The sequence below is a fragment of the Colletotrichum siamense genome (genome assembly GCF_013390195.1).
Source record: "Colletotrichum siamense strain Cg363 chromosome Unknown KSG_Cg363_contig08, whole genome shotgun sequence".
Classification (NCBI taxonomy): domain Eukaryota; kingdom Fungi; phylum Ascomycota; class Sordariomycetes; order Glomerellales; family Glomerellaceae; genus Colletotrichum; species Colletotrichum siamense.
In genome coordinates this window covers 4689055-4716867 of record NW_023501021.1, presented here as the reverse complement: position 1 = coordinate 4716867, position 27813 = coordinate 4689055, and the positions used below count along the sequence as shown (strand labels likewise).

The following is a 27813-nucleotide window of genomic DNA, read 5'->3' as shown; positions in this document are numbered from 1 at the left end:
GGAAGCTGTTTCAACCCAAACCATACAATTGTTGAGGAACGAAGATTGAATTCAGCTCGGAATAGTTGCCGCGGAAGACAGATTATAGTAGGGCCAGATGGCACAACTTTTCATCCATGCACTCATTAGGAGGAGGGTAGGAATATGCACTGTGTTCTTCCTACTATTACACTTTCAAAAGATATGTCTGGAAAATAGGTTGATATAAGCTCAGCTGGGCCAGTAATCCGGTTTAAGGGGTAGTAAGCTATAGGTATAAGTTTATATTTAAGTAGATTATATAAATTTAACAATAGTTATATATTAATAATTAATATATAACTATATAAGGATTATAACTATTAACATTAAAATTATTTACTAGTATTTTGAAATACTTTATACTATAGTATAAACTATACCTTTATATAGATAATATAAATTATTTATAATATATTATTAGTTTATTTACACTTTTTCTATTTAATTGTTAAGTATATAATATAACTTATAAATAAAATTATAAAGAGTATTAAGAATAATAATTTAATTACTTAATATACTTAATTATAACATAAAGATATTTAATTTTAAGTAAAATTTAACTTAAAATAAAATTAAATATTAGTTTTAAGAATTAAAACTTTTATTTACTTTATCATTAGTAAATTAGTTCTAGCTTTAGCTTTAAATATTAATAGCTTTTATACCTACTTTAAGTTAAGATTTATAGGCTGCTAGCCTTATATTATGAAATTTAACTAGTATTAACTGCAAAAGCTAGACTGGTCCCCTCACTCTCTGCTAATAACCTTTAGGTTACGTGACTACTTAGATATTATGACTTCAACTATTATAATAAGCCTCAACTATCTTCCTCTAGCCGCCTCTATCTCTATTAGTCTCCTCTATCTCTCAAGGCTCCTCTAAGCCGCACCTACCCTTCACGCTATATTTAATCTGCGCCTATCTTCCAAGTCTCCTCTGCTATTCAGACGTCTGCGCTATGATAGATAACGTCTTCCACCCTACCGCGTAGTCTCAACAGCCCTACTGCTATTAGCTATACTCTTGCTATATTCACTCTTCCTAACTTACTAAGAAGCCCTTAGGCTACCTTAGCTATCTTAAGGAAGTCTATAAGGTAATTATAAGTATTAGAATTATTATTAGTAACCTTAACTATCTCTATATTAACCTTAAAGCTATATAACTTTAATATCTTATACTTATTAGCTATCTTAAGTAAGTACTTCTAAGTAAATTTAAGTAGAGTCTTCTTATTAGTATAGATAAAGTTATTATATTTAGAGCCCTTAATTTTATTAACTTTAGTCTTATAAATTAAATCGTCTAGTATAGCTTTACTTAGCCTACGTGTAGTTATAATAAGGGGGAAAGATATTATAGTTATTATATATATAGGAGGATATAAGGAATAAGCTTAAGGCTTTATTTAAACAGTTAAGTTCTTATACTATAGCTATAAAAACCTTTTTAGCTATAGTAGTAAAGAGTTATACTATTAAGTTTACACCCTTAAGTATAAGTTTAAGCTATCACTAGGCTCTAGCTATATTATAAATAACACGCTCATAAATAATAGTATTGCAAATAACGCTCTCGCTAGTATGTTTTGCTGCTCTGCTGCCTACCTACCTGCGCTCTTCTACTAAGGATATATTATACTAAGCGTTAATAACTAGTTATATTAAGATTTATTTATTTACTTTATTAAGATCAGGCATAAGTTAAAGTGCTGCTATTAGGTTTTAGTACTATAAAAAAAAGTATAGAGTGAACTATAATACCTACTTATATAGGTTAACCAGACTGCTAATAAGTTAAGATTTATTCATAATATTATTATAGTTTTATTTTAATTATTAAAAGTATTAATTAATTATTTATCTTTATTTCTAAAATTAATAATTACTAGCTTCTTTGAAGATTATATTTCACTTAAATAAAAACTTAGATAAAGCGCTAAGTAGAATTATAGTTCTATAAGTGAAACTAAAAACACTATTTATTTTCTTATTTAGCCAGATGAATTGTCCGCACATGAAAATACACCGCCAATAGAACCATTATCATAACCCTCCTTAATCGTTAGAACAGTCGCATACGTGCCGCCCACAGTGATAAAGACACCAATAATAATCATACTCCATGAACCAACAACTAAAATCATGTCCTTCTTGCTGCTCTTGGCCGCATCATTAGCCTCAAGAAGCCAATGCTTCTCCGGGGAAGAGTGGTGCTCATGTGCGTGCGCTCCATCCAAGCCAACCATAGGAGGCTTCTTTGCTACGTAGAACAAGACCATGAAGCCGGGAATGATGTGTGTGAATACGGGGTTGACGAGGGAGCCAACAAGACTGAGGAAGTCGCTGAAGAAGGGAACAACTCCCACGATAATGAAGCCGAAGACGACAGTGACGAACATCGAGCCTCCCCACACAAGCCAGTGCTTGGCGGTACTGGTTTGGAGATGGCGTGTACCGCGGAGGATTCTGACGAACCAGTACTTGCCAGCAGTGTGGCTGTAGAGGATAGCTGTAACAAGGAGACCAGGCAGTCCTATGCCATAGGCAATCTTCTTGATCAATGGACCGGCAGAACCGAGGGCAGGGCTGGCAAGGTACTGGCCGACCTGCGAATAAACGATGGAGGCGATGGCGATGCAAGTCGCAATAACAATTCCCTGGCCCCATAGCAGCGCGCGGCCAAAGTGTTTGGGTTCCTTCATCTCAGCAGCGATAGAGAAGCAGACCCCAGAAGCACCAACGGCGAAAAGCTGGTTTGAGATGGCCGACATTGCATGCGAGAAAGTGGTGTCCGGGAAAATACGGATATCGAGGTCAATAGTGCCCGTCTGGGGGGCTGCGGCGGGCCTGTTCTGCACGAGACAGGCGATAGCCGTCGTCCAGATAGCGACGAAGATACAGCCGAAACCGGCCCAGCTGACCCAGGCGATCTTGTCTAGACTTCTGAAACCGCCGCCGATGAGAAAAGCAACGGCAGCGGCTACGGCCACGAATACCATAGTGCAGGCGCCGTGGCCTGAGAGCGCGTTAAGGGCGACGGAGGAGGCGAGCATGCCAGCGCCGGCTGTCAAGGCGAGATAGAGGTAGAAGAGGAAACCGACAAGTTCCCTTGTTTTCTTGCCGAACAACATCTCAGCCACGTCGGCGACACTATAGATTTGCGGGTAGTAAAGCCTCGCATTGCCGGAGATGTAACCCGAGGCGGTTGTCATAGTCGAGAGAATTATGAAGCAGAGGATTCCAGGGAAAAAGCCCAGAGTGTGGAAGGTCTTGGGAAGACTCAGCACTCCGAGTCCCAGCTGGAACTTCGCAACAAGAACGGCCGCCGCGGGCCATGAGACGCCGCGGAAGTTAACGTCGCCATCTTCATTGGTGAAAACATCGACAGGCTCGGTGGCAATTTTGTGGTGGTCTTCACCATCGGTGTCGTTCGAGTCGACTCGGTGAGTCTTCTTCTTTTCGGTAGTTACTTCGTAGTCGGCCATGGCTGCCCAGGAATCGGGGCGTCTAGTAAGACGAGCGGATGTCTCTTGGCTCAAGGGAGAGAAGGTCTGCAGAAGAAGTAATGACGAGAGTTGTTCGGTGACTTGGTTAGAGGACACATTCTGCCTCTTTACAATTACGTACGACTTTGCCTGACTTAAATGCGCCTGCTCCACGCCGTGCTCCACGGAGTTCGCGGGGTGACACGACTCGATGATTATAACCCTACGGACGTTCCGGATAAGAAGACTCTTGGCGTACGGCTCCCCAATTCTGTCGTCGATCCGTCAAAAGGGTGGTACTTATGAAGTAATAATTTTTGTTTTCTTCGATCAGTTGCTGCACTTAATGTAACGGGATTACCGAAATGACTTTTACCCCAGTTTGTGTTCTGGGGCAACAGGGAAGTTCGAGAAAAAGTCTATTCCAGTGCATTGCGGAGTGATTTTCGGCCAAATTCAACTTCTCCACCACAGGATTTTGCGGAGGAGACTGATAGACAGTCCACAACTTTGCGGAGAGGACATATCTAGCAGACACAGCTGCCCGCCAAACGCGCCGCAGACGAAGTGACTTCTCCTGAGGGGCCTTTCTCGATTGCTCGCAACACGCGCCCTGAGGCTGTTAGATCATCTTCTCTATAATTGGAAGACGTCGGCTGACAAGAGCAGCGAGGTTAAAAGTTGATATCATAACGTTCGCAAGCAGTCATCGTTCAAACCTTGGTGGCGGCAATTACAGGAAATGCCGCAGTCCTCTTTCAACATGTCTATTTCCAGTTCCCAATTTTCCTATGTAAACCGAAACTCTCCCCAATACGCAAGATTGGCTGTTCTTGATCCAGAAGCACCCGCCACCAAGACCGTAAGGCAAGGCTATGCGGGGTGGAGGCGAACAACAAAGCACTTTGCGACGGACCCGTCACAGATCATCATGGCAATGTGAAAGGCCAACCTTTGGGGCTTGATACAAATGTAATGTGAAGTCAGCACTGGGTTCAATTTTGGGAAGAGTGGTGCATGCCCAGATGCAACTCGTCAGACCAGCATGAACAGCGAAGAACCTGTCAAGACGCCCGTCCACATGATGTACAGCAGAGGCTTTCGTATATGCGGCCATAGTCGCAAGTCCCAAAGTACAACGATCTCCCGCCATACCGCTTTCTCATCTGAGCAAACCCTAGAGGAAAATTATGTGGAGTGAAGCGATGAGAATCTGGGGAAACAAAAGGCACCCCGTGGAGATAGATGGCTTCAGTTCAGATGTTGGCCTCAGCGTCTGTACAAGAGCGCTACACACTCATTCGGACTTTTCTTTCTGCAACTACTACATATCCAACTAGTTTGTCCTGCCATAGCTGAGCCGTTCAGGGATGAGAGGATCAACTACACAGCCTCTGTTTTCGTTCACACACTTACTTCCCAGAAGCCTATGCGAGTAGTAGCAGAGTCATAGACTGTGGACTCATCGTGCGTCACGTAGCTGAAAGTTTCCAAAGCCGTTATTGATGGGCAAAGGTATCAAAAAGTCTGCTATCAAGTCTCCTCGTCAAAGTGTACATGTGTCCCTGCATCCTTTGGATTGGGTATCACGAAGCTGTATTGGTCTGATAAGATGGAAATCTATATGCATTGCAACTTCGATGAAAATGAAACTGTGCCGCTTGGATCAATGGGCTTCAAAGCCGTTGATGCAACGGTGAAATGACATCTCATATAATGAATGTATCATGCGAGTAGCGACGGCAACTTTTTCTGCGCCGCCGGAACGTGTCAATCAATGCACGCGGACACGGGTGATCTTGTTGAAGGGAAAGGCAAGGAATGCAATCGCACGGCCAGGCGTCGCTTATCGCCTATCAGCACACCTGCTGGAGAATATTTCTGCCCCGCAGCCATCAATCAATCATTCCATCAATCGTTGCTCTCCGGGACAAACTCTACCAACACAACAAAACGTGTGCCTGCATTCCCCTGCCGATGCTACTCACTTTTCGGCATCTGCGTCATCGGCCAGCTGTGTCGCCATGGTTGTTCATCCACCCAGACCGAACACTTCCTCGACGATCCGCCTCGAGCGCGACCAAGAAGACCAAGAGAGTGACCGCTAAATCGAAATTATCGGCCTCTATTCTCCAAGAAACATCACCTGCGGCTACTCGTCTGGCGGAAACGGGCGTCTGGGAAACACAGGCGACGCGAAAGGGTCGTCGCGGGGCACGGGGACTGGCAGATCAGTTTCCCGATGCTGACAGGGCACGCGTCAACATTGTCGGCGATGAATTATGCGGTATGGAAATTTGCCGTCACTTCTCTTTTACCTCTAACCCGAGCAACCGCAGACGACATCCTAAAGTACATCGGCCCGACCCTCAATCGCCATGAAGGCTGCGATCTCGTCGACATCAACCCTGGCGCAGGCCTCTGGAGCCGCAAACTCCACGACGTCCTCAAGCCTCGCCAACACATCTTAATGGAACCGGATGCGAGCCTTTACAAGTCTTTTCTCGAACCGCTCCTCGCGCGACCGAACACGAAGTTGATACCGAGCTCTGGGCTACTATGGAACGAGCTGGGCTCTGCTCTGGCACACGTTGATAACCAGATACCGCGACCCAAGGGGCCTGGCATAACGCCGGAGCGAAACGACACGCTCCTGGTCACGGCAAATCTGTCGCTCTTCCCGAAGAAGCGATACGGAAACTTCGAGTCGATTGCGGGACTCGTTCTGTTTCAGTTGCTGAACAGCATACATACCGGCCAGTTGTTCCAAAAGTACGGCCTCGTGCGAATGCTTGTCTGGACCGGATCAGACGACTACCAGTCCATCTTGCCGAAGTTTATACAGGCGAGGAAGAAGGTTGCTATGGAAGCTGAAGCTACATGCGAATGGATCGCCCCAGTGGCCGTCCCCGACGTTACTGAGCAGTCGGGATGGTACGCCAGAGACAGATGGATCGATGTGGACAGCACGACGGCCACGCTCGCGCGGATGAAGGAAAATGGAATGGCGATTCCCAAGGGTCGAAAGATGGAGAGCACCAAGCGGGCGGAACCGTACGTTGCCGGTGGCAAGCGGTACGCAGGGACCATGCCGCCAGACATTTACCGACCATACCTCGATGAGCTGGAAGAGTTGGCAGCAGAGGAGAAGAGCGGCAAGATCACCAAGGAGTTAGACCTGAAGAAATTCAAGCGGCTGGTCACCTTGCGCTCTATGGCGAAGAAGCACTCTGCCGAGCCTGAGGTGTACAAGGCCCTCCTGGATGAGCTGTACGACCTTGGGCATCTGCGCCAGCAGGGCGTCCCCGAAAAAGAGATTTCGGAGCGTGAACGCGCGTGGAACGAGAAAGTCATGGCTCTCAACAAGAACGAAAAGATCGACTTTCGACTCGTCAAGGACAATGCGCACATCTTCCTTCAAGACCCCCCGGTGCTGCTCTGGGACAAGCGTCCATATGAGCCCATAGCAGCCAAGCCAAACGAGTTCTACCCGAATGTGGGCTGCACGCTGCTTGACATTCAACCCAAGGCGATGCACCCGCTGCTGAGGGAGATTGGGCCTGAGTCGTCAAGAGCAGGCGATCTTTTCGAACTCATCCAGCGGTCGATGATGGGTGCAAGCCTCGACCCCGTCAGCAAGGCGCTCGAGCGGATCTGGCCCGGCGCGTCGGACGGCATCTTGCCGCACTGCCCGAGCCTGCGGGATCCGGCGCGGGGCGGCCTGCCCGGGTCGGGACAAGCGGAATTGTGCCCGCGGATGATGAATCAGGAGCAGTGGGCAGAGCTGCTGGAGGCCTTCATGTCATGGCCTTTCCGACCGCGGTATGAGGAGCTGATCGGCCGGCTTACGGAGAGCTCGGAGCCGGAGGATGAGGATGACGACGTCGGAGCTGGGAGTAGTTTCTCGGCTGCGGCTGCTCTGAACTGAGGACTTCGGAGATGCGGCAGTAGGCCGTGATACAACGTAGACTACCATAGACACACTTTCCTCGCATGGGGATGTTGACGCGATCGACTGCACATACCAAAATAAGATCGCCAATCAATAAATTATTTCCACATTCTGCAAAATCTGTCGGTGGCAGCCCAATGCGATCAAGTCACAGGATGGATAAGGATTCGAAGGCTATGACGACATAATCTGCAAACGGAACAGGGGTTGTCTGGTCAAAAACGGACAGGCAATGAACGCGTATGTGCGAAGCAGAGGATTCTCGGTTTGATGAGAGTAATGTTCCATGGTTGGGAGGGTTCGACTTCCGGTGGGTGCGGTGAGGCTCATCTGCATGCGAAAAGCGTTGATTAAATTTGAGCAAGAAGCAGATTGACGAGGGCTTGCGCAATAATTGAGGGACGGATCAAGGATTGGACGAGCACAGCCATGATGGGATCCACGGCGAGTTGCGACGGCAGATGGTTCTCAAACTTGAAGGGACGGCTCTGTCAGGTCTGCGGCGGGGGCAATCTGCCGGTGGAAGGGGAAAAGACTGGGGTAGCGGTGCAAAGGCGTCTGAATCTCGGCTCACTGTTGGATCTCAATTGGAGGTCGCGAAGGAGCGTGGGCAGGCCCCACTGCTTCAGCCAAGGTTGATGACTTGGAATGGACAAGAAGCCATGGATGGGGAAATGGGGACGCGACGGGCGATGTGCATGTTCATCTGTATGAGGTGAGGTGATTTGATGTGATGGCGGTGGAGGAGTGGATGGGATAGGTACAAGTGACAGTACACTATGAGACTGAGCGCATTGCGGGAGGGCAGAGGGTCGTCGGGCATCCATCCATCATCCAATGGTAATGGCCACGTTGCGTGTCCAAGTCGGGTGAGCCGGAGACAGAGGGAGGAGAGGAGAGGTGAGGCTGATGATGTAGGGAGGCAGAGTTGAGATTTGTAGTCTCACAAGATTCAAATGTTGGAGTAGAGATGCACACCACCACCACCACGACGGGCGGTAGAAACAGTGGCATAGGCAGGCAGGTAGAGACAATGTTCTGTTTCGCAGGCCCCTTCGTTCGGGAGCCGACAGAGCAGAGAGAGCCCAGACCATCCGAGACCTGCAGAGAGACAGACGCCTGTGCGGGCTGGGACAGCCGCCACGAGAGCTGCAAGGGCCTAGCGTCAATAGTGCAGGTGCCTCAGTGCTGTGTGAGTGCTACGAAGTATCATGGATACCTGTAGTTAGGCAGGTCAGGTAACCCCTGAGCTCTTCATGTCTCTGACAGCATTGGCATGGTTGTCCGCGTTGCCGTCCGTCTCTGTGGCTGAAGCTTGGCTCCTGTAGTTTTTGATTGTCTGACAGTGTCCTATGAACGTAAGGTCCGGTACGTTGAATTGCCCTGCACCAATCACCCCGTCAAGACTTCATCTCAGGCAGGGAGAGGCGGCATCGACCCAGAACAAAGACACAGACGGACGACTAAGGCTAAGGTACCTATACCTAAGGTAGGTAGCGTAATGTAGCCCCTTTCAAGTCCCTCCTGCCGGGCCTGGGGAATCTCAGATGATTAGATAAGCCGCTAAGCAACTCCTGTGGCTCTCAAGTGCGTGTACTATGCAGTAGTTGGTGTGCATCCAAGATGAAACTGGCGTGGGCGTTTGCGGGTTTCCCGCTATGCAGGATCCACTGCGCAGCAACAAGACGTGGAGGCGGTACTCAGTAAAGAGGCCATGTAAGGTAAGGTAAGGTAAGGTAAGGTATCTCAAGATGTGACAGGACAGTGGTGCCAGTGGTGTATCTGTCTAATTGAAGATACGCTCCCGACGCAGCGCCTCCATCATCAATCACCCCAAGTCATCTGCACCGCCCAGACCACACTAGGCTTGCTCGAGAAAGACCGCGTCTTGCATCTGGCGGCCATCTTTCTTCCTGCATCTTGCTCGTCACGTCCTGGCATGGACGGCTCCCCTTCTTTTTGACAACTCCACCTGCCGTCCGCCGATCGTGTTTTCTCATTCTCTCTCTCTCTCTCTCTCGCGCGCTCTCCGCTTCGACCTCCTCGCTCTTTGATCGCTTTTTTCCTCCTTCACATCTCTGGCACGGCCCAGACCTCCGACTGGACCTGACGACCTCCGCGCCCATTCTCCTCGCGCTCGTCATTGCCGCTCCTGCCGTATCTCTCGTCTAGGCCCTCCACTCCCACGAGCCAAGCTTCCTGCTGTCATCCGTTCACCATACCCGAATCGACGCCCGCCTTCCGACGATCCGACCAAGTAAACGATCCTACAATCCCACAACCTTCCGCCGCGCCCCTTCCCAACATCTCGACTCGAATTCAAGGCCTTCACCTACCTCAAGGCCGGTCAAGCCCCTTTGCTGCGAGGTGCATTCAAAGCTGGCCTGGCTGAGCCAGCCGCCAGGGACAACCCCTCGACCGGGCTCACCTCGTACGTCACCAACCTGACGAACGCTGGCGCCAACCAATTTGCGCTCTCGCTTCACCAAGAACATCGTCGACCGCGAAGCAGCCCACCATGGTCAAGCTCCTATCACCCGCGGCCTTCCCGCCGCGACGCCCTTCGAGCCTCTTACGATACGCCATCGCCGCAGTCTTCGTCTTGGCCCTCTTTTACTACTTCGACCCTCGCTCCCGTGGCATCCCCACGACCCAGCTTCAGCCCGAGAGGCCACAGACACCTCCTCAAAAACCAGATTCCATCCCACCGGTTAATACACAACATGACGCCGAGAAGCCTATCCCCGAGCCCGCGCCGAAGCCTGTTCACCCCATCGACGACGAGCCCACCCAAGCTGAGGGCGCCGTTCCCAAGAAGCCCGCCGAGACGCACCCCGCCGCCACAGGGTCGCACCCTATCGATACGCTCATCAAGGAAGCCGACGAGAGGTTCAATGGTCTACTGAAGAAGGAGTCCAAGACTCTCACAGCAGCCGCCAAGGCCTACCGCGACCGCCGTGGTCGCCACCCCCCGCCCGGCTTCGACGCCTGGTTCCAGTTCGCCCAGGAGCGCAAGGCCGTCATCGTTGAGGACTTTTTCGATCAAATCTACCATGACCTGCGCCCCTTCTGGGGCATGGAGCCTTCGCGCATCCGCAAGGAGGCGGCCGAGTACGAGATGACCATCAAGGTACGCAAGGGTCGCGCCACCCGCATCAGCGAGTGGTTTTGGACTGTCCACTGGACGAACATGATCAAGACAATCGAGCACCTGCTTCCCGACATGGACATTGCTCTCAACCCTATGGACGAGCCCCGCATGGTGGTGCCCTACGAGGACATGGCTCAGTACATGCGTGACGCTGCCCTGACGGAGGGGATGCCCGAGCCGAAAAAGGTCATGAACACATTCCAGGCGCTGCCGAACAATAAGAAGGAGCTTGATCGGAATGTAAAGGTCAAGAGCAAGCACTGGGAAGAGACAAGTACGTGCCACCCCTCGGCAATCGAATCGATGATCTGTCTCAGACTAACTCTTTCCAGAACAGTATTGGCTCATTGCCCGTCGCGGATGTCCTCCAGACAGCCCTGCCCGGCTGGCAGCGACTCAAAAATCATTCGACCATACCCCAGGCATCGGCACCAAATACTCCAAAGCCCACATGCGAGATGGCTTCGTCGCGAACTACACCATGTCGACCGAAATTTGCCACCAACCTGACCTCCAAGGCCTCAATGGCATCTTCATCGAGCCCCTCAGCACCTCCGCCACAACCGTCCTTTTCCCCATGTTCGGGGGGTCCAAGCTGGCCATCAACAACGAGATTCTTCTCCCCGCAGCCATGTATTGGACCGAAGAGGAACGCTTCAGTGGCGGCGGGTACCATGGTGGGCCGTGGAGCAGGAAGAAGGACGCCGTCATGTGGCGCGGCGTTGCAACTGGCGGGCGCAACCGTGTCAGTAACTGGAGGGGATTTCAGCGTCACCGCTTTGTCGCCATGAACAACGCGACCAAGGTCGCCGGCGCGGAGGACGGCACCATGGACCCCGTCAACTTTTCGCTCCCGGACAAGATGTACAACCTCGCGGCCCAGGCCATCAACAGTCTCGGCGAATGGATAGGCTCTTGGGCAGACGTGGGCTTTACGGATCTGATGTGCGAGCCGCAGGGCCCCGCCGGCACCTGCAACTACACGAGCCCGCACTTCAACGTCACGGAAGGCGTCATGCTCACCGAGATGTACGACTCAAAGTACCTCCCCGACATTGACGGCAACAGCTTTTCCGGACGGTACCTGGCATTCCTGGGGAGCACGAGTCTGCCCATCAAAGCGACCCTTTGGCGCGAGTGGCACGATAGCCGGTTGGTTGCGTGGAAGCATTTCGTGCCAATGGACAGCCGCTTTAACGATTACTACGGCATCATGGAGTACTTCTTGGGCTACGGAGGCGACAGGCCCGCGCACGATGCCGAGGCGGAGAAGATTGCGATGGACGGCAAGGCATGGGCCGAGAAGGCGCTGCGCAAGGAGGACATGCAGATCTACACGCTGCGGCTGCTTCTCGAGTACGCGCGCGTGACGGACGAGAGAAGAGAGAGGATGGGCTGGGTCCACGACTTGCTGGCGGAGAGCACGGCGACATGATGCAAGATATGGGCGCAGGTACTTTTCATGAGCTGGGACTTGGAAATGGCGTTTGGGAGTTGACGGAATGGGGATTTGTAACTTCACGCGTTCGGGTGCGGTTTTGTTTACGGATACCAGGGCATTACAAAATGGGGAATCAGAAGAGGGCTATGGGCCACATCATCAGGTACAGTGTACAACAGAGACAGTAACAAACCATGTCTGATGTTCTTTCGCGTTTAGTTCACGTACGTGACACCATTTAGATCAAGAGAGGCGACTCGGAGTTTGATCCGCAGATGCCGGCTGAAGCCGCCGACACGGACGAGGGAAGCCGAGCGAAGCCGGTCGTGAGCGATGGGGTCTGCGTAGGATGCTTTGTTCGTCGACAGTCACTTGATGCAACTTCAAACAGCAGTCGCCGGCGGCGAGGCCACGGGGTTAATAATATCGTGGCGCTTGCGAGGCAGTGAGGCAGCAGCACTAGTTTCGAGAATGCGAAGTTTTACGTAAACGCCAGGGATGCTGCCATGTCATTGTCTGGACGTGCAGAGAAGTGATGGCCAGGCCCTATCCGATGAGAAGAGGGGAACAGGATCCGATCCAAGAGAGACGAAAAGGTGATCACAATGTGGAGGGAAGGGGGAAAAGAAGAACAAGAATTGCAATGGCTTCCGGTTTGTGCCGGGAGATGAGGATGGGCGTCATCGTCATGGGACCTTCGAGAGAGTTGGCCGTGGAGCTGATTGATAACGGCATGCAGGCGTGAATGCCGGAACTGAAAGCTGCGGTGTGGCCGCTTGGATGAATACGGCTTAGCCGACGGCCTGGTGAGATTCAATCTGATGTGAGCCTGTCGTCGCTCGGGGCTGGGGGGTAACGTGGAGTTTGTGATGTGTGATGTACATGGCTGGTGGGGCTGGCCTCGCGATGCGGTTTTGGTGTGGTGGAGGGCCTCAATTTGCTGGGCAGCAAAGATTGCTGAGGTAATCCCACATGAGCGAGAGATCCAGGCGCTTGGGGATCGATAAGATAAGGCTGGCGATAACGAATCCCAGAGCGAACCTCGAGAAATCGACACTTTTGGGGGCATGTCGATGAGCAGCGTCGAACAGCAGCCGTTCGCCGACCGCGACGACAGAGCCGACGAGCAGAGAAAATGAAGGACGAGAAGCCGGGAACACGAAGCAGAGGGAGGGAGGGGGCCGGCTGATTCGTGTGCTCCCAACAATTCCTGGCGGACGGTGTGCGCAAAGTTATCGAGTGTAATACTTCGGGTCGCCCTGCCATTAGGGATATCACCAACTCGCGATGGACGTGGGACGGGGGGCGCCGGGCCTATTTAAATAATGCCTCGCACGCACGCTCGGGGCTCACCTGCCGTTAAGTGGCACAGCTCCGGGCGCGCCAGACCCCTAAGTGCAGGTGCCCCAGCGGTCTCCAGCGGCCCCCAGCGGGGTCGTCGCCCGTCGGCGCCGCTAGCCACGGAGGCAGCTCCACTGATGTTCCCCTAAGTGCAGGTCTACCCGCGGTGGGGTTTCGGCGAGGGTCCCACCTGAGGGACTGCTGGAACGCTGGGCTGGTGTCATCCACCACGCACCGCCGTCGCCGCCGCTCCGAATGCGTTGGATTGGAACTGAAGCGTGTAAGAGGCACACACACTTTGTCTCCAGCACAGCTGCTTCTCTGCCACTTGCGTCCGGGATGGATGCATGGCACGCGCCTTCTGAATCTCCGCAACCGCCACGAGCCGAGTCAAGCCCCAAGTCAGGTCTCATGGCCGTCGTGTCGCTGCCGTCGTCGTGCTGCCGCCGGCGCCGAGGGCACGACGGAAAAGGATTTAGATGCCTCGAGTGCCACCTTCTTTTCTCTTGTCCCTCTTCCTTTTTTCCTCCACGCCCAAAACGCATTGCTCCCCTTCACATCCTTTCCCTCCTCCTTCTTCTTTTTGTCCTTTGCAAGACGTCCCTCTTCCATTGATACCCAGTTGTCGTTTCTTCCCCGTCACAATGCACACCTCCATGATCAAGTCCAAGTTCCTCAGCCACCCTGAGGATCTCGGCATCGTCGCTGTAGGCTTTTCGGGTGGCCAGGTAAGCTTGCTTGTTCCCCGTCTCTGCTCCTCGTTTCTCCGGTAGCTGACAACCCCGCCCCCAGCAAAAACTCGGCGTCGACGCCGGTCCCAAGGCCCTGATCGACTCTGGCCTCATCACCCAGCTGCGCGACGAGCTCGGGTACAAGCTCCACGGCGACGACGAGGTACACTCGTACACCGACGTCATCCCCGAGTCGGACCCGCCGTTCCGCAACATGAAGAACCCCAAGGCCGTCTCCTCGGTGACCCAGCGCATCGCCGACCAGGTCTACCAGCAGTCGCGCCTCGGCCGTCTGACGCTGACGCTCGGCGGCGACCACAGCATCGCCATCGGCACCATTGCCGGCTCGGCCAAGGCCACCCGCGAGCGTCTCGGCCGCGAGATCGCCGTCATCTGGGTCGACGCCCACGCCGACATCAACACCCCCGAGACGAGCGACAGCGGCAACATCCACGGCATGCCCGTCGCCTTCGTGACGGGCCTCGCCAAGGAGGAGAAGCCCGAATACTTTGGCTGGCTCGGCGACGAGCACATGCTCAACATCAAGAAGCTCGTCTACATTGGCTTGAGAGACGTCGACGCCGGCGAGAAGAGGATTCTGAGGGAAAACGGCATCAAGGCGTTTAGCATGTTTGACATTGACCGGTAGGTTCTTCCGGCAGGCTGTGACGCCACACTGGGCGATGATTGACTGACTGGTCATGGTACAGCTACGGCATCGGCCGCGTCATGGAGATGGCGCTCGCGCACATTGGCACCGACACGCCCATCCACCTGTCGTTCGACGTGGACGCGCTGGATCCCCAGTGGGCGCCGTCCACGGGCACGCCCGTCCGCGGCGGCCTCACGTTGCGCGAGGGCGACTACATCTGCGAGTGTGTGCATGAGACGGGCAGCCTCGTGGCGGTGGATCTGGTGGAAGTCAACCCGCAGCTGGCGGCCGACAGTGCAAGCGAGACGATTCGGGCAGGATGCTCGCTCGTAAGGTGTGCTTTGGGAGAGTCGTTGCTGTAGGCGTCGGGTTGTTGTTTTGAGAGCGATAGAATAAGATAGAGGAGGACTTGTTGAACAAGAACAGAGGGCAGCCAAAGTCGGCTGCAGACAGGGTCTATGGCAGATAGAAAACACCTGAGATGAACGGAGAGAGATGTGGAAGTACAGAAAAGTATCAATAATACCACGCGACAGGCGAATTGTATGCCAATTCATCCGTCTCTCCATGCGGCACTTGAGTTCCACAGATGTATGGGAGCCCGACAGGCCGTGTGTACCAAGCTTTTTGATTTGACTTGTCCAGCACGCCCAACCCACTCACGAGGCAGCGGTGACAGCGGTGGCAGCGGTGGCAGCGGCTCGGATGCGCCCCGGCTGCGGGGAGCAGTGGGTCTCGGGCCCGGACATGGCATTGGCCCTGATGGTGTGCGCTGTCGGGGGCCGCTTCCAGGCGGCCGACTGGCTCTATCCGTACAGGCGCCCAGCCATCGCCATTTTTGTATGCGGTCCGTCGCCCAGCCACCTCATTTGCAGCATCCGTGCGATAGGGGAGAAAACCTTCTGAGGGCAGAATCATATGATGTTCGAGTGCAGGTAGAGGAACTTTCTGGATCGTTTGTTGCGGTGACCGTTTTGCAGTTATTTGGGGTTGCAACAGCGCTACCGAACAAATTGGTAAATGCCAAGTTACCTACACTTCATCACCTATTTTCCTGAATTCGCCCCGCCGTTCGAAGCTTGAGGAGACGCGACTCGACGCGACGTCACCCGAGACATTCGCCGCAATCCAGCCAAGCCGAGCAAGAGACCATCACCATCGAAGCCTGCCGCATCTCACCTGCGTTGGGCTGCAGCTACGAGTGCCACTCGCCGAGGTGAGGCGAGACGCGAGCGACCCTGATCGAACGAATTGCCGTCGCAGCCCGACACAACGCAACACTACGGCGACCGGGGGGTTCAGCGGTTCAGCGGTGCAGCCCAGACTGGAATAGAGCCTCGCCGTCGCAGCAGCCCGCGCTCCTGTCGGCCGTTTCTTTTTCTCTTTTTGACGTGGCACGTCCAGGAGCACCACGCTGCGACCGCATCGCATCATTCCATACAGCGTCGCTCTGCCTTATTGTGAGGCTCGCCCATCTTGGGTTGCATCCTCCCGATTTTATCTTAACTTGGCCTGCGCGTTTTATCACTGTGCAAATTGCGGCAGGGACGGGACCATCTTCAGAGTCTGCAACGGATTGGCGAACCGGACCCGATTGACGAAGCAACAAAGCCACCAACGACGTCCAAAATCACGATCAACAGAGCGGAGCACGTACGCGATCCCCGAAAACCGATCTACGACCGCACGAAGAAGCGCAACGATTCAATAGACCACCGCGAGGATGGCCGCATCAACACTCACGAGTAGTTCTTACTACGACCGCCGCTTCGTCGGCCGGGTCCACAGCTACCAATGGCCCGGCATCCAGCTGAACCTCTGGATCCTCATCATGCTCGTCGCGTCGTGCCTCATCATCGGCGTCTTTGCGTCCTTTATCGAGATCCAGAACCAGCTGCTCCTGCCGATACCATGGTCCGTGACGGGAACCTCCCCATGCGCTGCTGCGGGCGCAATGCTGACGGTCGCAGGTACTTCCCCTACTACATCACCGTCGCGTCGCTCGTCATCATCTTCATCGGCCTGCTGCTCTATCTCGTCTACCAGCGCCGCCTGCTACCCGCCATCGTCATGATTGGCGCGTTCATCCTGTTCGTGCTGTGGTTTGTCGGCCTCGTGGTCGTGAGCATCCAGCTCTGGGGGCCGGACGGGTCGGTCTCGAGTACGTGCAACCTTGCCGTGTTCAACCGCAACCCGACGGGCCAGAGCCTGGATACCCTTGCGTGGCTGCAGCAGAGGAGTATATGTAGGTTTTCCAGCGTGCGCAAGTCTCGCCTGGGTGGTTGCTGACTGTGAGTGTAGGTCAAGCCTGGCAGGCGGTGTTTTCTTTTGCGCTGGTCGGGGCGTTGTTTTTGGTCTGGATCATGGTGATGGCGTTCCAGGTCTTTGCCGCATCGTGAGGACGCAGTCACCAGCCGGTTTCTGACAGTTTTTGGATGGACTGAGCTTGCTTGACGGCGGAAGCATTTGCAGCGGCTCCATGTGTGACGGCTTAATGGCGGCGGCGTTTCGTTTGGTTTGATTTCGACTGCATATACGGCGGTGTCTACGAGCACCGGACACCTTTTTCTGATTTCGACGAGGCTATGACAAAGATAGACGGACCACCATCTGTATGACAAGGTACTAGATAATGTTGAAGTTGTGTTACGTGATGATATGCGACTGCGTGGCCTGCCGGCGTCTGCCTGGCAAAGGGCAACGACTGACGCAATCCCGTAGCATCAGACGAAAGACCGTCGGTTGACAGTCCGTCAGCGCATGAACCGTTCCCGTCTGGATCAACGACTAACTTCCATCATCGTCACATGTTGGGGCCCTACGCCCGGCCCGACTGACGTAGATAAGTCTCACATCCCGGCGGCGCTCCCCGGCCTGGGGCGTACCTGAGGGATGCCGAACTGCCGGGCCAAGTAGATGCACAAGGGCACACGGCAATGCTCTTATCTGCCTCCATCCATGATTATCGCAGGAAGGGCCGTGGATGGGTGAGGACCCTTGGTCTTGGCATTTCTTTTCATAGTAGCAGTGACAGACATTCTCCAGGGGCGGGCGGCTTGCTGTGAGGAAGGACTGGCATGCATGCATTGTGAGGCTGATCAAGCTTGTTTTCTCCGACCAAGTGCGTTGGTTGGGAGGATCGACGGTCGGACGGTAGTTTGGCGATGACGTAGTGGTCTGCATGGTCTGGCGGCGCTCCGAAACTGGGAATCTGCGTCTGGAGGGGGCCCGGGATTGCGGCGATTAGCGTCATGGTGGGAACACTGCGAAGGTTCGATGGGGAAGGCGGGGGAGGGGCGATGATGAAAGGTCGTTTTGATGCAGGTTTTTGGGTGCAGATTGGAGGTGGTGGAATCGTACATAAGAAGGGGGGTTTCCTGCGTTATCCAATATTGTTACTAGTTACAGTTAAGCAGTCAACCAACATTACACATACCAAACACTTCACAATCTCAACCACCACACGTACCATCAAAATGAACCCATTCAAGAGCAGCAACAACCAGGCCCAGGCTGCTGGTCAGTCAAAGGAGGACCCCGTCGACAAGGGTATGTCACCCAATGCCGTCCATGTTGTCTACAGCACATACTGACGGAGCTTACCTAGCTTTCGACTTCGTTACCAAGAAGGCCGGCCACGACATGCCCCGCAGCACGGATGAGAAGATCACCGATGCTGGCCGCAACATGTACGAGAAGGTGACTGGGTAAGTGACCTACATAGCACTCTGGAAGGATTTTGTTGACAGCTGTTCTTGTGTAGCAAGAAGGGCAACCCTAAGATTTCCAACTAGACGGTTATGATGTATGATGGACACGACCCGTAATATGAATTGAAACATGGATTAATAGACAACCGGAATTGTCAAGATCAATAATACTATTTCACTGAAACTTTTGGAGCTTGAGTCAATTATGTGATGAGGAATTATGTTTACTTTAGCGAACAACCGTTGATGCAAGTATCAGTGGTCAATATGTATCATAAGCCTAGGTGTTATACTACCATCATACTTAAACCTCAAGCGACCATGTGAATGCTGCTTATGTATCGCCAATACAAGGTTTGTTGCGTTTGATGGTCGGTTCGCTCCTTCCCCTATTGCCTGCATCTGCCACCAGGACCGAAGGAGTGACGCTCCACCAATGACACACAGTAGCTGGTTGCGGCAGGATCACGACAAGATGCGCGACGTGGGATAGCACCGGCGGCTGGGGGGGGGGGGGGGGGGGTCTGTGCGCGTGGCTTCGCGCGGGACAGCAAACTGGGTCTGGTGTCGCTCTTCGGTAGCACTCTTTTCCGAACCGATGAGCTGGCTAATCTTTCAATCGACCAATCCGGCGATCTTGGTCAGGGGGATGGGTCCCCCACCTTTCTCATTTCGGGCTAGTGCGGGTGCCCCAGCAACCAGTCGATTCAGCCAAGAGGAAGGCGGGCAGACAGATGGGCGGGCAGCTAGGCACGGCAGGCAGGGACCACGGCCGATGCAATCGCGATTTGGCATTTTGTTTGACTGGTTCGTGACAGGGACCCTTCATTGGTATTGGCCACGGCGTTTACGAACATAGAAACTCAAGCCATCGAGTGAGGTGGATGCAGAAGTGAAGAAAAAAAAAAACACTGAAAGAAAGAGGTACGTGCGCATGCCTCCCGTTCCATGCAGCCAAATGAGCAGCAGGCAGGTGTGAGTGGCCCGGCCCAGCCCAATCCAGTCAATCCAGGCCAGGCCGCGTCGCTGCAGTCAGTGCTACAAGCACCACACCACAGACACTGGACTGGGTCGTCAGGAGAAGAAGGAAGCAAAGAGAGGAAGAAAAAAAAAAAAAAAGAGATCTGGGTTTTGACACATTCTAGCTTGATCACCGTCGTTGCTTCGCCCATTGACCCTGTCAGCGAATCCGCAACATCGCGCCTAGCCCACACTACTCGATAACTCGACAACCTCGACGGCATTGGACAACCGCCCCCAACCGGCCACCTTTTCTCGACCTCGACCGCCAAACGACCTACCATCGACTGCTCAACACCCAAACAAAGAATTCGGTCCCTCGACCAGCCGAATGCATCTCCAGAGTCGCCCAGCCACACTCCACCATGGACGATGAGGCGAGTCGGCCCCGGAGCCGCCTCGACGACTCCTCACGCCCAACAACCGCCCGCCGTGTCAATCACGACAACGACAACGACGACAGTTTGCGCATCGACATCCATGAGCCCGAGCCCGAGCAACACCATTCAGACTACCGGGAGAACAACAGCACCACACCGACCCCGGACGAGTCGCAGCTCACTCCCACAAAGTCCAATTCCCATCATGAGTCTGCCCCCGACCGCCACTCCTCCTCCAACTTCGTAGACAACCGCAAACCCCCAAACGACTCCATGTTGCCTCCCCCTCGGCCACAGACCAACGCCTCCCTCGACAGCAGCTTCGTCGAGGGTCCTGCCTACGACGATTCCCGCCATGGCGACTCTATCGCTGAATCCGCAGTCCGAGCCCACTTGCAGGACGTCGAGTCCAGCTTCGTCTCCCGCCTCTCTCCCATACCCACGATAACCCACGAGGGCGCCGACGACACATATCTGTTTGACGGCGCTGCCTCCACCAAGTCTGCCGCTCGCAACCAGCCCCCCACGAGTCCTAGTCCCAGCCCCAGATCCGGCGCCCAACCCGCCGACAAGTCAGGAATTGGGGACTTCACCGAGCTAAAGCCACAGGATTCTGCCTCCGTCGACATCTCCAACACGACCTCCTCTCTCGAGCAAATGTCGTCATCTCCAGCCGCAGCAGCCGCCGCACGAACCATTTCGCGGGCGCTGTCCAGCGCAAGCAACCGGACAGACAAGCAACCACAGGAGCCATCCGCCACCGAAGACATGGACGAAGACCGCTCGCATACTCACGCGGGATCAGAGGCCGAGTCCACTTCCACGACGTTACGGAGCAAGCGATCTGACGGTAGCCTGCGCGGCGGCTCCGTAGACGCCGGCAGCACGCCAGGACACGCTCTGCGCTACGGCACACGGCCCAAGTACCTTCGAAGCCGCGGCGCCAGCCAGAGATCTTCCGTTTCTTCCTTCGTCACCAACCCCGACTCGCACGACGATCTCGAAAGCGATCCGCCTACGGCCAATCTCGGGGTTGATTTCGCCCTCCAATCCGGCGGCGCTGCCACAACCACGAGCCTGCCCCGCAGCCTTAGCAGCATCCTGTCACGATCAGTCAGCATCGGCAGCATGGTTTCAGGCATGGACGACCCTGAGTCTCTGCCAAGCCAGCTGGAGACACTCGACGAGGTCGAGACCGGATTCACCCCTCGTCGACCGAACAGGAACGAAGATCTCCTCGCCACCCCGAAACCATCCAAGGAAAATTTGACTGCCCCAACCGACACAGTGATCGCCCGCCATGTTAGGAATGTGCAGGTGCCCGAGTCGCTGGCGCAGGAGTACAGATCTAAGAGTGGCTTCGTCACGCCTCGCAAGCCCTCGGAAGCACCGCTCGGCGCCTCCACGCGGTCGGGTAAGAACCTGACGCTGAAGGAGCAGAGCAGCACCATCGAACGGCTGTCCAAGGAGAACTTTGACCTGAAGCTCAAAGTCATGTTCTTGAGTGACCGACTTGACAAGCTCTCCGAAGAGGGTGTTAAGGAGATGATCTCGGAGAATGTGGAGCTCAAGACAAGCCTGGCCGTCATCCAGCGCGACAACAAGGCGCTGCGGAAGAAGGTCAAGGAGCTGGAAAAGCAGCTCAAGGACGACCACGAGCGACCCGGTACGGCGAGGAGTGGCGGATCATCGAACGACTCGTCCGACCAAGACGCCCAAGAGCGTGAAGAGGAGCTTCTGTACCTGAGAGAGCGCATGGAAGCCTACGAGACCGAGTTCGAGAGGCTCAGGAAAGAGAGCATGTCCAAGGAGGCCGAGAAGCGCAAACTCGCCGAGGTGGTCAAGTCATTGGGTGAGAGGTCAGGTGGTAACCTCGGAAGCCAGGAGGAGGCGGATGTGTGGAAGGATCTTCTCGAACAGGAAACCGCACGTCGGGAACAGTCTGACGAGGACAATCGCAAGCTACGCGATGAGATTTTCCGCCTCAAGCAAGAGATGTCCAGCGCCCACGGTGGCCTGCATCATACGACCAACATTTACAACATTACGAAAAAGCAACGGCAGACATCACCAAGCCGGCCTGTCTCGGGACTGTCGGGCGACATCGAAACGAACGGCGGGTTCAGTGCTGCTAGCACGCTGGTGGACGAGCTTCGTAGGGAGAGCGAGCAGTTGCGACATGAAAACGCCGAGCTGCGGCGCGAGGTGGGAGCGCAGACGTCCATGCTTACATCCCGAAACCGCGAGAAGGAGCGTCTATACCAGGAGATCGAGGACCTGAAGATGGCTCAGAGACGCGGCGGTCCAGCGCCGTCGACAATCGACTCGCTCCTGGAGCGGTCTGCATCGCGAGCTGGCGCACACCACAGGTCGATGTCCCGTGTCAGTGCCGGCAGAACTCAAATGACGGAAATCGACGAGCTCGAGCGCGAGGAGCTGGAGAGCAAGCTTGCTGAAACCCGCGACAAAATCAACGAGCTCAAGCTCCAAAACCAGGAGCTCCAGCGTGAACTCGAGGGATGCATGAACGACTTTGAAACCGCAATCGACGCCAAGCGGCAGGCAGAAGACATAGCTGTGGCCCTCCAAGAAGATCTTGACAACGCCATGAACGACTTGGTGGCATTACAGGCAGAGAGGGACGAGGCGCTGAGAGAGCAAGCCGACATGGAGACGGAGTTTGAGTCGCTACGGAAAGAGGCACAGGAGGAGATTGACGCGCTCGAGGGCGAAGCCGATCAGCATTCGAATGAGATCGAGAGGCTCAAGCTGGAGCTGAACGACAGGACAGAGAACTTTGACGCTCTGCAGGAGGAAATGCGGAAGATGAGCGAGGCACTCGTACGGCTCGAGGACGACCAGGCGGCTAAGATCCGCAGGATTCAGCAGCTGGAGCAAGAACTCGCGGACGCTAATAAGGAATCGGAGGAACTGGAGGCCAAGCTGCTCGAGTCGAACGACAAGGCCCAACGGCTGAGTGTGCAACAAGAGTCCAGCCAGGGCGAGATTGCCTTCCTGCGAGAAGAGCAAGAGGGCGACAAGATTCGCATCGGCGACCTCGAGGCAGCACTCGCCAACACCGAGCAGAGTCTGCGTGATGAGCGTGATCGAATCAAGGAGCTGGAGCAGCGCCTTGCGACGGAGCGTCGGCAACGTGAGATTGTGGCCAACAAGGAGAAGGAAGAGGTGCAGCAGTTTGTCAACGATCTCAATCGCGAGATGTCAGCGGCCAAGGACGAAGCGCGTAGGTTGCGTAAGAATCTTACCTCTCGCGAAGTCGAAGCCACCGAGTGGAAGGAGCGGCTCATGGAGCTGGAGAACAATCTCAGGGAGGCACTGGGCGACCTTAACGGGACGCGCTCCAGTCTCCTCAAGGTGAGCAAGGGATCTGGACATACTGATGCGCACGCTAACAGGAGCAGTCGATTGCAAAGCTTCAGCGAGAGCTGGAGAACACCGTCCGCGAACTGGACACGACCAAGGCATCGTTGGTGGAGAAGGATCGCATCATCAAGCAGCGTGACGCTCTGCTGGAGTCGCACGGCTTGGAATCGCGCAAACTCGCGGTCGAGCTCGAGAAGGAGATTCAGGCACACAGCACTACGAAGAACCAATTCGAGACGTTCAGAAAGACACACCAGCACGTCACTAGGACCGTCAGCACGCAGGACCTCCGGATCTCGGAACTCGAATCCACACGCACACAGGACAAGAAGAGGATTGCCCAGCTGGAGTCGACGTTCAAGGATCAGCTGACGGAACGCAACAACTTGCTGTTGGTTTTGTGGACACGCCTCTCCGCGCTTTGCGGCACAGACTGGGCCCACGACAACAGTCTCATCAACGGCCGAGCGCTGCCGTCACTGGAGGCGGTTGCCACGATGCTTCCAGGCTTCAGCAAGAACCTCTTGTTCGCAGTGAAGACGATCGAGGGCATGATTGGCGGGTTCTCCTCCCGCATCAAGGGTGTGGAGAGAGATCTCTGGCGCGAGTACCAGACCCTGGAGACAAACCTCGAGACGAAAAACAAGAAGCTGGAAAGGCTCGAGACGATTGTCCGCAACGGCATGGCGTCCGGGACTCTTGGCGCTTACGAGCAGGCCAGAATGGCGCGGCTTGAAGACGCATACCGTCAGCTCAAGGTGGAAAATGCGACACTTCGAACAGCGCAAGATGTTAGAAGCCGGGCCGCGTATTCAGCCAACAACGACCCCAACGCCGCTGCCGCGGACCCTGTAAGCGGGAGCCCCTCTCCGTCCATTCCCACCGGACCTCGCGACCGAGAACGGAAGCCGCGCAAGGGCGAGCGTACGTCGACAATGACGCGCAGCGCATCCAGCCACACGGTGACAACGCCAGGCTCGACGAACCATAATCCGTTTGAGACAGCGTTGGCGGAGCGGGATGTCACCACCGACAACCGATGGATCTTCAAGCTGCGCGACTTGGAGAACAAGCTCAAGGCGGAACGCGAGGGACGGTCACAAGATCGCAGCGCCGCGAGACAGAGACTCGGCGGGTTAGAGTCGGAGAACCGCGCGCTGCAAAGCGAGGTGGCGCGGATCCGCCGGGCCAACGGGGCCATGGAGTGAGGCGGCGGAGGCGAATCACGAACCAACCAAGTTTCTTTTGTACTATTTCACCCTTTGTATCACTAGAGCCCGGAGAACTGGAGCGGGATAACCTTTCGTTGCGCCCTTGTTTTGTGCATCTGTCAGACCAGCAACGTATGGTGGAAGCTGGGGATCTGGGGGAGTTTGAGGAGAACGGCCGCCTTTTGGGATACTTTAATATGGATCATTACGCCTGCCAGCATTGTCTCCACGGCATTAGATGCTCGCACTGCTCGTGAAACGTGTGTGGATTGTCTGCGAGAATTTGAGTTAGCAAACCTGACTGACCTCTACTTAGTATGGCAATCCGAAGCTTCAGCCGATGGATTCGCCCCCCCGTCGTCGGACTTCCCTAGACAGCCACCAATGACCAAATGCTCCGCAACTATTCGACGACAGCACCTCGGTCAGGATCCGGCAGAAGGGATGTACGCATGGATGCACGCAGGTAAGGTGTCCTGCGTGTCATATGCGGCCCTGCTGTCGGGCGGGGCCCCGCGTTTTCGAGCCCGGGCGGAGTCTGTCGGGCTTCCGCTTTGGGAAAAGCCGACGGTGCGGAGTGTCGCACTGGATCGGGTGCTGGGTCACGTAGGTATAAGAGAAGCTCGACGACTTTGATGTTGATGGCGGAAATTGACAGCATTGGCTTGTTTGAACAGTCATCGACTGTGTCTTGTTTACTTCTTGTCGTATCATTGTGTGGCCTCGAGTATTGGGTATCTCCTGTGCATGGGCGACTTACACAGCAATAGCCATATTCTTTCACCATTAAAAAAGCCAGCGATTTTTGTTGCCACTTTTCCACCATGTCTCGCCTCCTAAGTCTTTCTCGGAACGCGCGGACTAGGCTTCCTTCAACATGCTTACAACGGCGCACCGTCATGATGGGCGCAGCAGCCGCACACGCACCAAAGAAGGAGGGCGATATCTCGTCCGTCTTTGTCTCTCTCTCCGGAGAGACGCGGGAACCGTTACCAGAGCGGTTCCGTACCCTCAAGCAGAACCTGGTGGCCGGACATGAGGACGCCGTGGTCAAGTCGTGGTCCAGATTGTTGAAATCACTGAGGGAAGAAAACGAGACCGTCGCGGCCAAGGGCCCTGCCATCATCCCAAGCATCGAATTTTCAAACCTGGACAGCGACATCGAGCACCTCAAAGACGAGATGAAGAAGCGCGGCGCGGTGGTTGTCCGCGGTGTCGTGGACGAGAAGGAGGCACGGGGATACAAGGAAGAGGTGGAGGCGTACGTCCGCAAAAACCCGTCGACAAAAGGTATGTGTTCTCTCAGCTGTCTCTGATGGAATCTACATGACGACTAACACGAGCGCAGCCTTCCCTGCCGACAACCCGCAAGTCTACGAGCTGTACTGGTCCCTCCCGCAGCTCAAAGCCCGCGGCCACCCGAACCTGCTCAAGGTCCAGACGGCGCTCATGCGCGATCTCTGGAACAAGTCCCCGTCGGCGGCCATCTCGCTCCAGCCGCTGACATACGCGGACCGCCTGCGCATCCGCCAGCCCGGCGACGCGACGTTCGCCCTCGGCCCGCACATCGACGGCGGGTCGCTGGAGCGCTGGGAGCGCGACGGGTACGGCAAGACGGGGACGTACGACGCCATCTTCCGCGGCGACTGGGAGGGGTACGACCCGTGGGAGGTCAGCGCGCGCGTGCACGCCGTGCAGGACCTGTACAACGGCGCCGGGGCGTGCAGCATGTTCCGCATGTTTCAGGGGTGGCTGAGCATGAGCACCGCCGGGCCGCGGGAGGGGACGTTGTTGGTGAACCCGCTGGTGAAGCACACGACGGCGTACCTCCTGCTCCGGCCGTTCTTCCAGCCCCTGCGGGAGGATGTCACCGGGGCGGAGTTCCTGAGGGAGGAGAACTGGGTGTTTACGGCGGGCGAGGGCATGAGTTCGGAGTTGCACGGGGCGACGGCGGGACACTGCCAGGAGTTGAACTGCAAGCTGCACCCGCATCTGGAGCTGGGGCGGACGATGGTGCATATGCCTAAGATCAAGCCGGGCGACTTTGTGGCGTGGCATGCGGATCAGATCCACGCTGTTGACATGGTGCACGAGGGCAAGGGGGATTCCAGTGTGTTGTACATCCCCGTGTGCCCCCTCACGGACCAGAACGTGTGGTATCTGAAGAGGCAGAGGGAGGCGTTCTTGGAGGGGCTGCCTGGGCCAGACTTCCCGGGCGGCAAGGGGGAGAGAGATCATGTGGGCAGACCTGGCGAGGATGCCATCGTCGCACCAGAGGCGCGGAGGGCGATGGGTCTTGAGGCTCTGCAGGTTGCCGGGGAGGGCGAGGGAGAGAGGGCCTTGCTGAAGCGGGCCAACGAGTACATGGACTTCTGAGGATGAAGATGGTGCTTGAAGGGGTATAATAATTGTACATTTGAAGTCTATGGGAATGACATCGTCCTTGTATATCAATTGTTCATAATGACAGTAGCGTCCCCGTCTCGTGATCTTTCAACACGTCTATCTATCTTAAGCAAACCAAACACCGTCCATGCAGTTTTGTCTATCCGTTCTCTCGTTCTCTAAAAGCAACAACCACATCTCATGCCTGAGCCTTCTTCCTCAGAACGAATCCGTAATAATCAAACGCGCTCTCGCCACCCGACAACACATCCATCTCAAGATCCCACAGCCCCTCGGAGTTCAACAGCGGCTTCATGAAATGCGGCTGGCGGTAGGTGATGTAGAGAAACACGCCGTCGTCCTTGAGTGCGCGGTGGACCTCGCGCAGGTAGCGGCCGGTGTTGTCCCTGACGTCGGCGGGCGGCGACCAGGGCGAGCCGTGGATCATGGCGTCCATGGTGCCCTTGTCGAAGGCGACGTCGACGGAGCGGGTGGGCGCGGCGTCGGGCATGTCGCGGACGTCGGCCCAGCGCCACTCGATGCCGCCGAGGGGCTCGTGGCGGGCCTTCATGAGGTCGACGACGACCTGGGAGAAGTCGAGGCAGAGCTGGTTCTTGTAGCCGCGGGACGAGAGGTCGGCGGGGATTGTCTGTGAATGTGAGCGGGATTACGCGCGGGGTGTGGGGGAAGAGACGTACGCTGTCGCCTGAGCCGAGGTGCATGATGCGCGGCGACGTCTCAGGGCTTCGTTGTGTGAAGAGGTGTTTCTGGAAGTACGGCTCCAGGGCGGCGAAGGTGCGGAACCATTCGTGGGTTGGGTTGGAGCCGTCTGACTTTGTGTAGCGCTCGTTCCAGAACTCGGGGGTTGCGAGGGCCTCGGCCTCGCTGAGATCGGCGGACATTGTGAGTGTGGCCTTAGTTCAGGCTGAGGGTGATGAGAG

The 27813-nt window shown here is 55.0% G+C and overlaps 9 protein-coding genes across 9 annotated transcripts; 7 read left to right on the top strand and 2 right to left on the bottom strand.

Moving 5' to 3' along the window:
• Positions 1-2020: 2020 nt before the first annotated feature.
• Positions 2021-3514, bottom strand: mtr-1 (N amino acid transport system protein; the record flags this gene model as incomplete). Its single annotated transcript, XM_036644632.1, has 1 exon — positions 2021-3514. The coding sequence occupies one exon, from the start codon at positions 3512-3514 to the stop codon at positions 2021-2023; it is 1494 nt and encodes a 497-aa protein (XP_036490548.1).
• A 2275-nt stretch (positions 3515-5789) lies between these two features.
• On the top strand, positions 5790-7442 carry CGCS363_v012782 (uncharacterized protein; the record flags this gene model as incomplete). Its single annotated transcript, XM_036644631.1, has 1 exon — positions 5790-7442. The coding sequence occupies one exon, from the start codon at positions 5790-5792 to the stop codon at positions 7440-7442; it is 1653 nt and encodes a 550-aa protein (XP_036491245.1).
• Positions 7443-9984: 2542 nt separating this feature from the next.
• CXT1-1 (Beta-1,2-xylosyltransferase 1) lies at positions 9985-12052 on the top strand (the record flags this gene model as incomplete). The annotated part of the gene is made up of 2 exons (XM_036644630.1): positions 9985-10891; positions 10950-12052. The coding sequence occupies 2 exons, from the start codon at positions 9985-9987 to the stop codon at positions 12050-12052; spliced, it is 2010 nt and encodes a 669-aa protein (XP_036490266.1).
• Positions 12053-14043: 1991 nt separating this feature from the next.
• aga-1 (Arginase) lies at positions 14044-15173 on the top strand (the record flags this gene model as incomplete). Its single annotated transcript, XM_036644629.1, has 4 exons — positions 14044-14127; positions 14192-14775; positions 14841-15111; positions 15168-15173. The coding sequence occupies 4 exons, from the start codon at positions 14044-14046 to the stop codon at positions 15171-15173; spliced, it is 945 nt and encodes a 314-aa protein (XP_036490559.1).
• Positions 15174-16505: 1332 nt separating this feature from the next.
• Positions 16506-17083, top strand: CGCS363_v012779 (uncharacterized protein; the record flags this gene model as incomplete). Its single annotated transcript, XM_036644628.1, has 3 exons — positions 16506-16696; positions 16753-17027; positions 17079-17083. The coding sequence occupies 3 exons, from the start codon at positions 16506-16508 to the stop codon at positions 17081-17083; spliced, it is 471 nt and encodes a 156-aa protein (XP_036490624.1).
• A 1175-nt stretch (positions 17084-18258) lies between these two features.
• CGCS363_v012778 (uncharacterized protein) lies at positions 18259-18576 on the top strand (the record flags this gene model as incomplete). The annotated part of the gene is made up of 3 exons (XM_036644627.1): positions 18259-18331; positions 18390-18489; positions 18546-18576. The coding sequence occupies 3 exons, from the start codon at positions 18259-18261 to the stop codon at positions 18574-18576; spliced, it is 204 nt and encodes a 67-aa protein (XP_036490625.1).
• A 1301-nt stretch (positions 18577-19877) lies between these two features.
• apsB (Anucleate primary sterigmata protein B) lies at positions 19878-24484 on the top strand (the record flags this gene model as incomplete). The annotated part of the gene is made up of 2 exons (XM_036644626.1): positions 19878-23267; positions 23315-24484. 2 exons carry the CDS (start codon positions 19878-19880, stop codon positions 24482-24484), a joined length of 4560 nt encoding a protein of 1519 aa, XP_036490841.1.
• Positions 24485-25389: 905 nt separating this feature from the next.
• On the top strand, positions 25390-26863 carry ybiU-1 (Uncharacterized protein; the record flags this gene model as incomplete). Its single annotated transcript, XM_036644625.1, has 2 exons — positions 25390-25777; positions 25836-26863. The coding sequence occupies 2 exons, from the start codon at positions 25390-25392 to the stop codon at positions 26861-26863; spliced, it is 1416 nt and encodes a 471-aa protein (XP_036490822.1).
• A 208-nt stretch (positions 26864-27071) lies between these two features.
• Positions 27072-27774, bottom strand: Eef1akmt4 (EEF1A lysine methyltransferase 4; the record flags this gene model as incomplete). The annotated part of the gene is made up of 2 exons (XM_036644624.1): positions 27072-27521; positions 27571-27774. 2 exons carry the CDS (start codon positions 27772-27774, stop codon positions 27072-27074), a joined length of 654 nt encoding a protein of 217 aa, XP_036490842.1.
• Between the last annotated feature and the right edge of the window lie 39 nt (positions 27775-27813).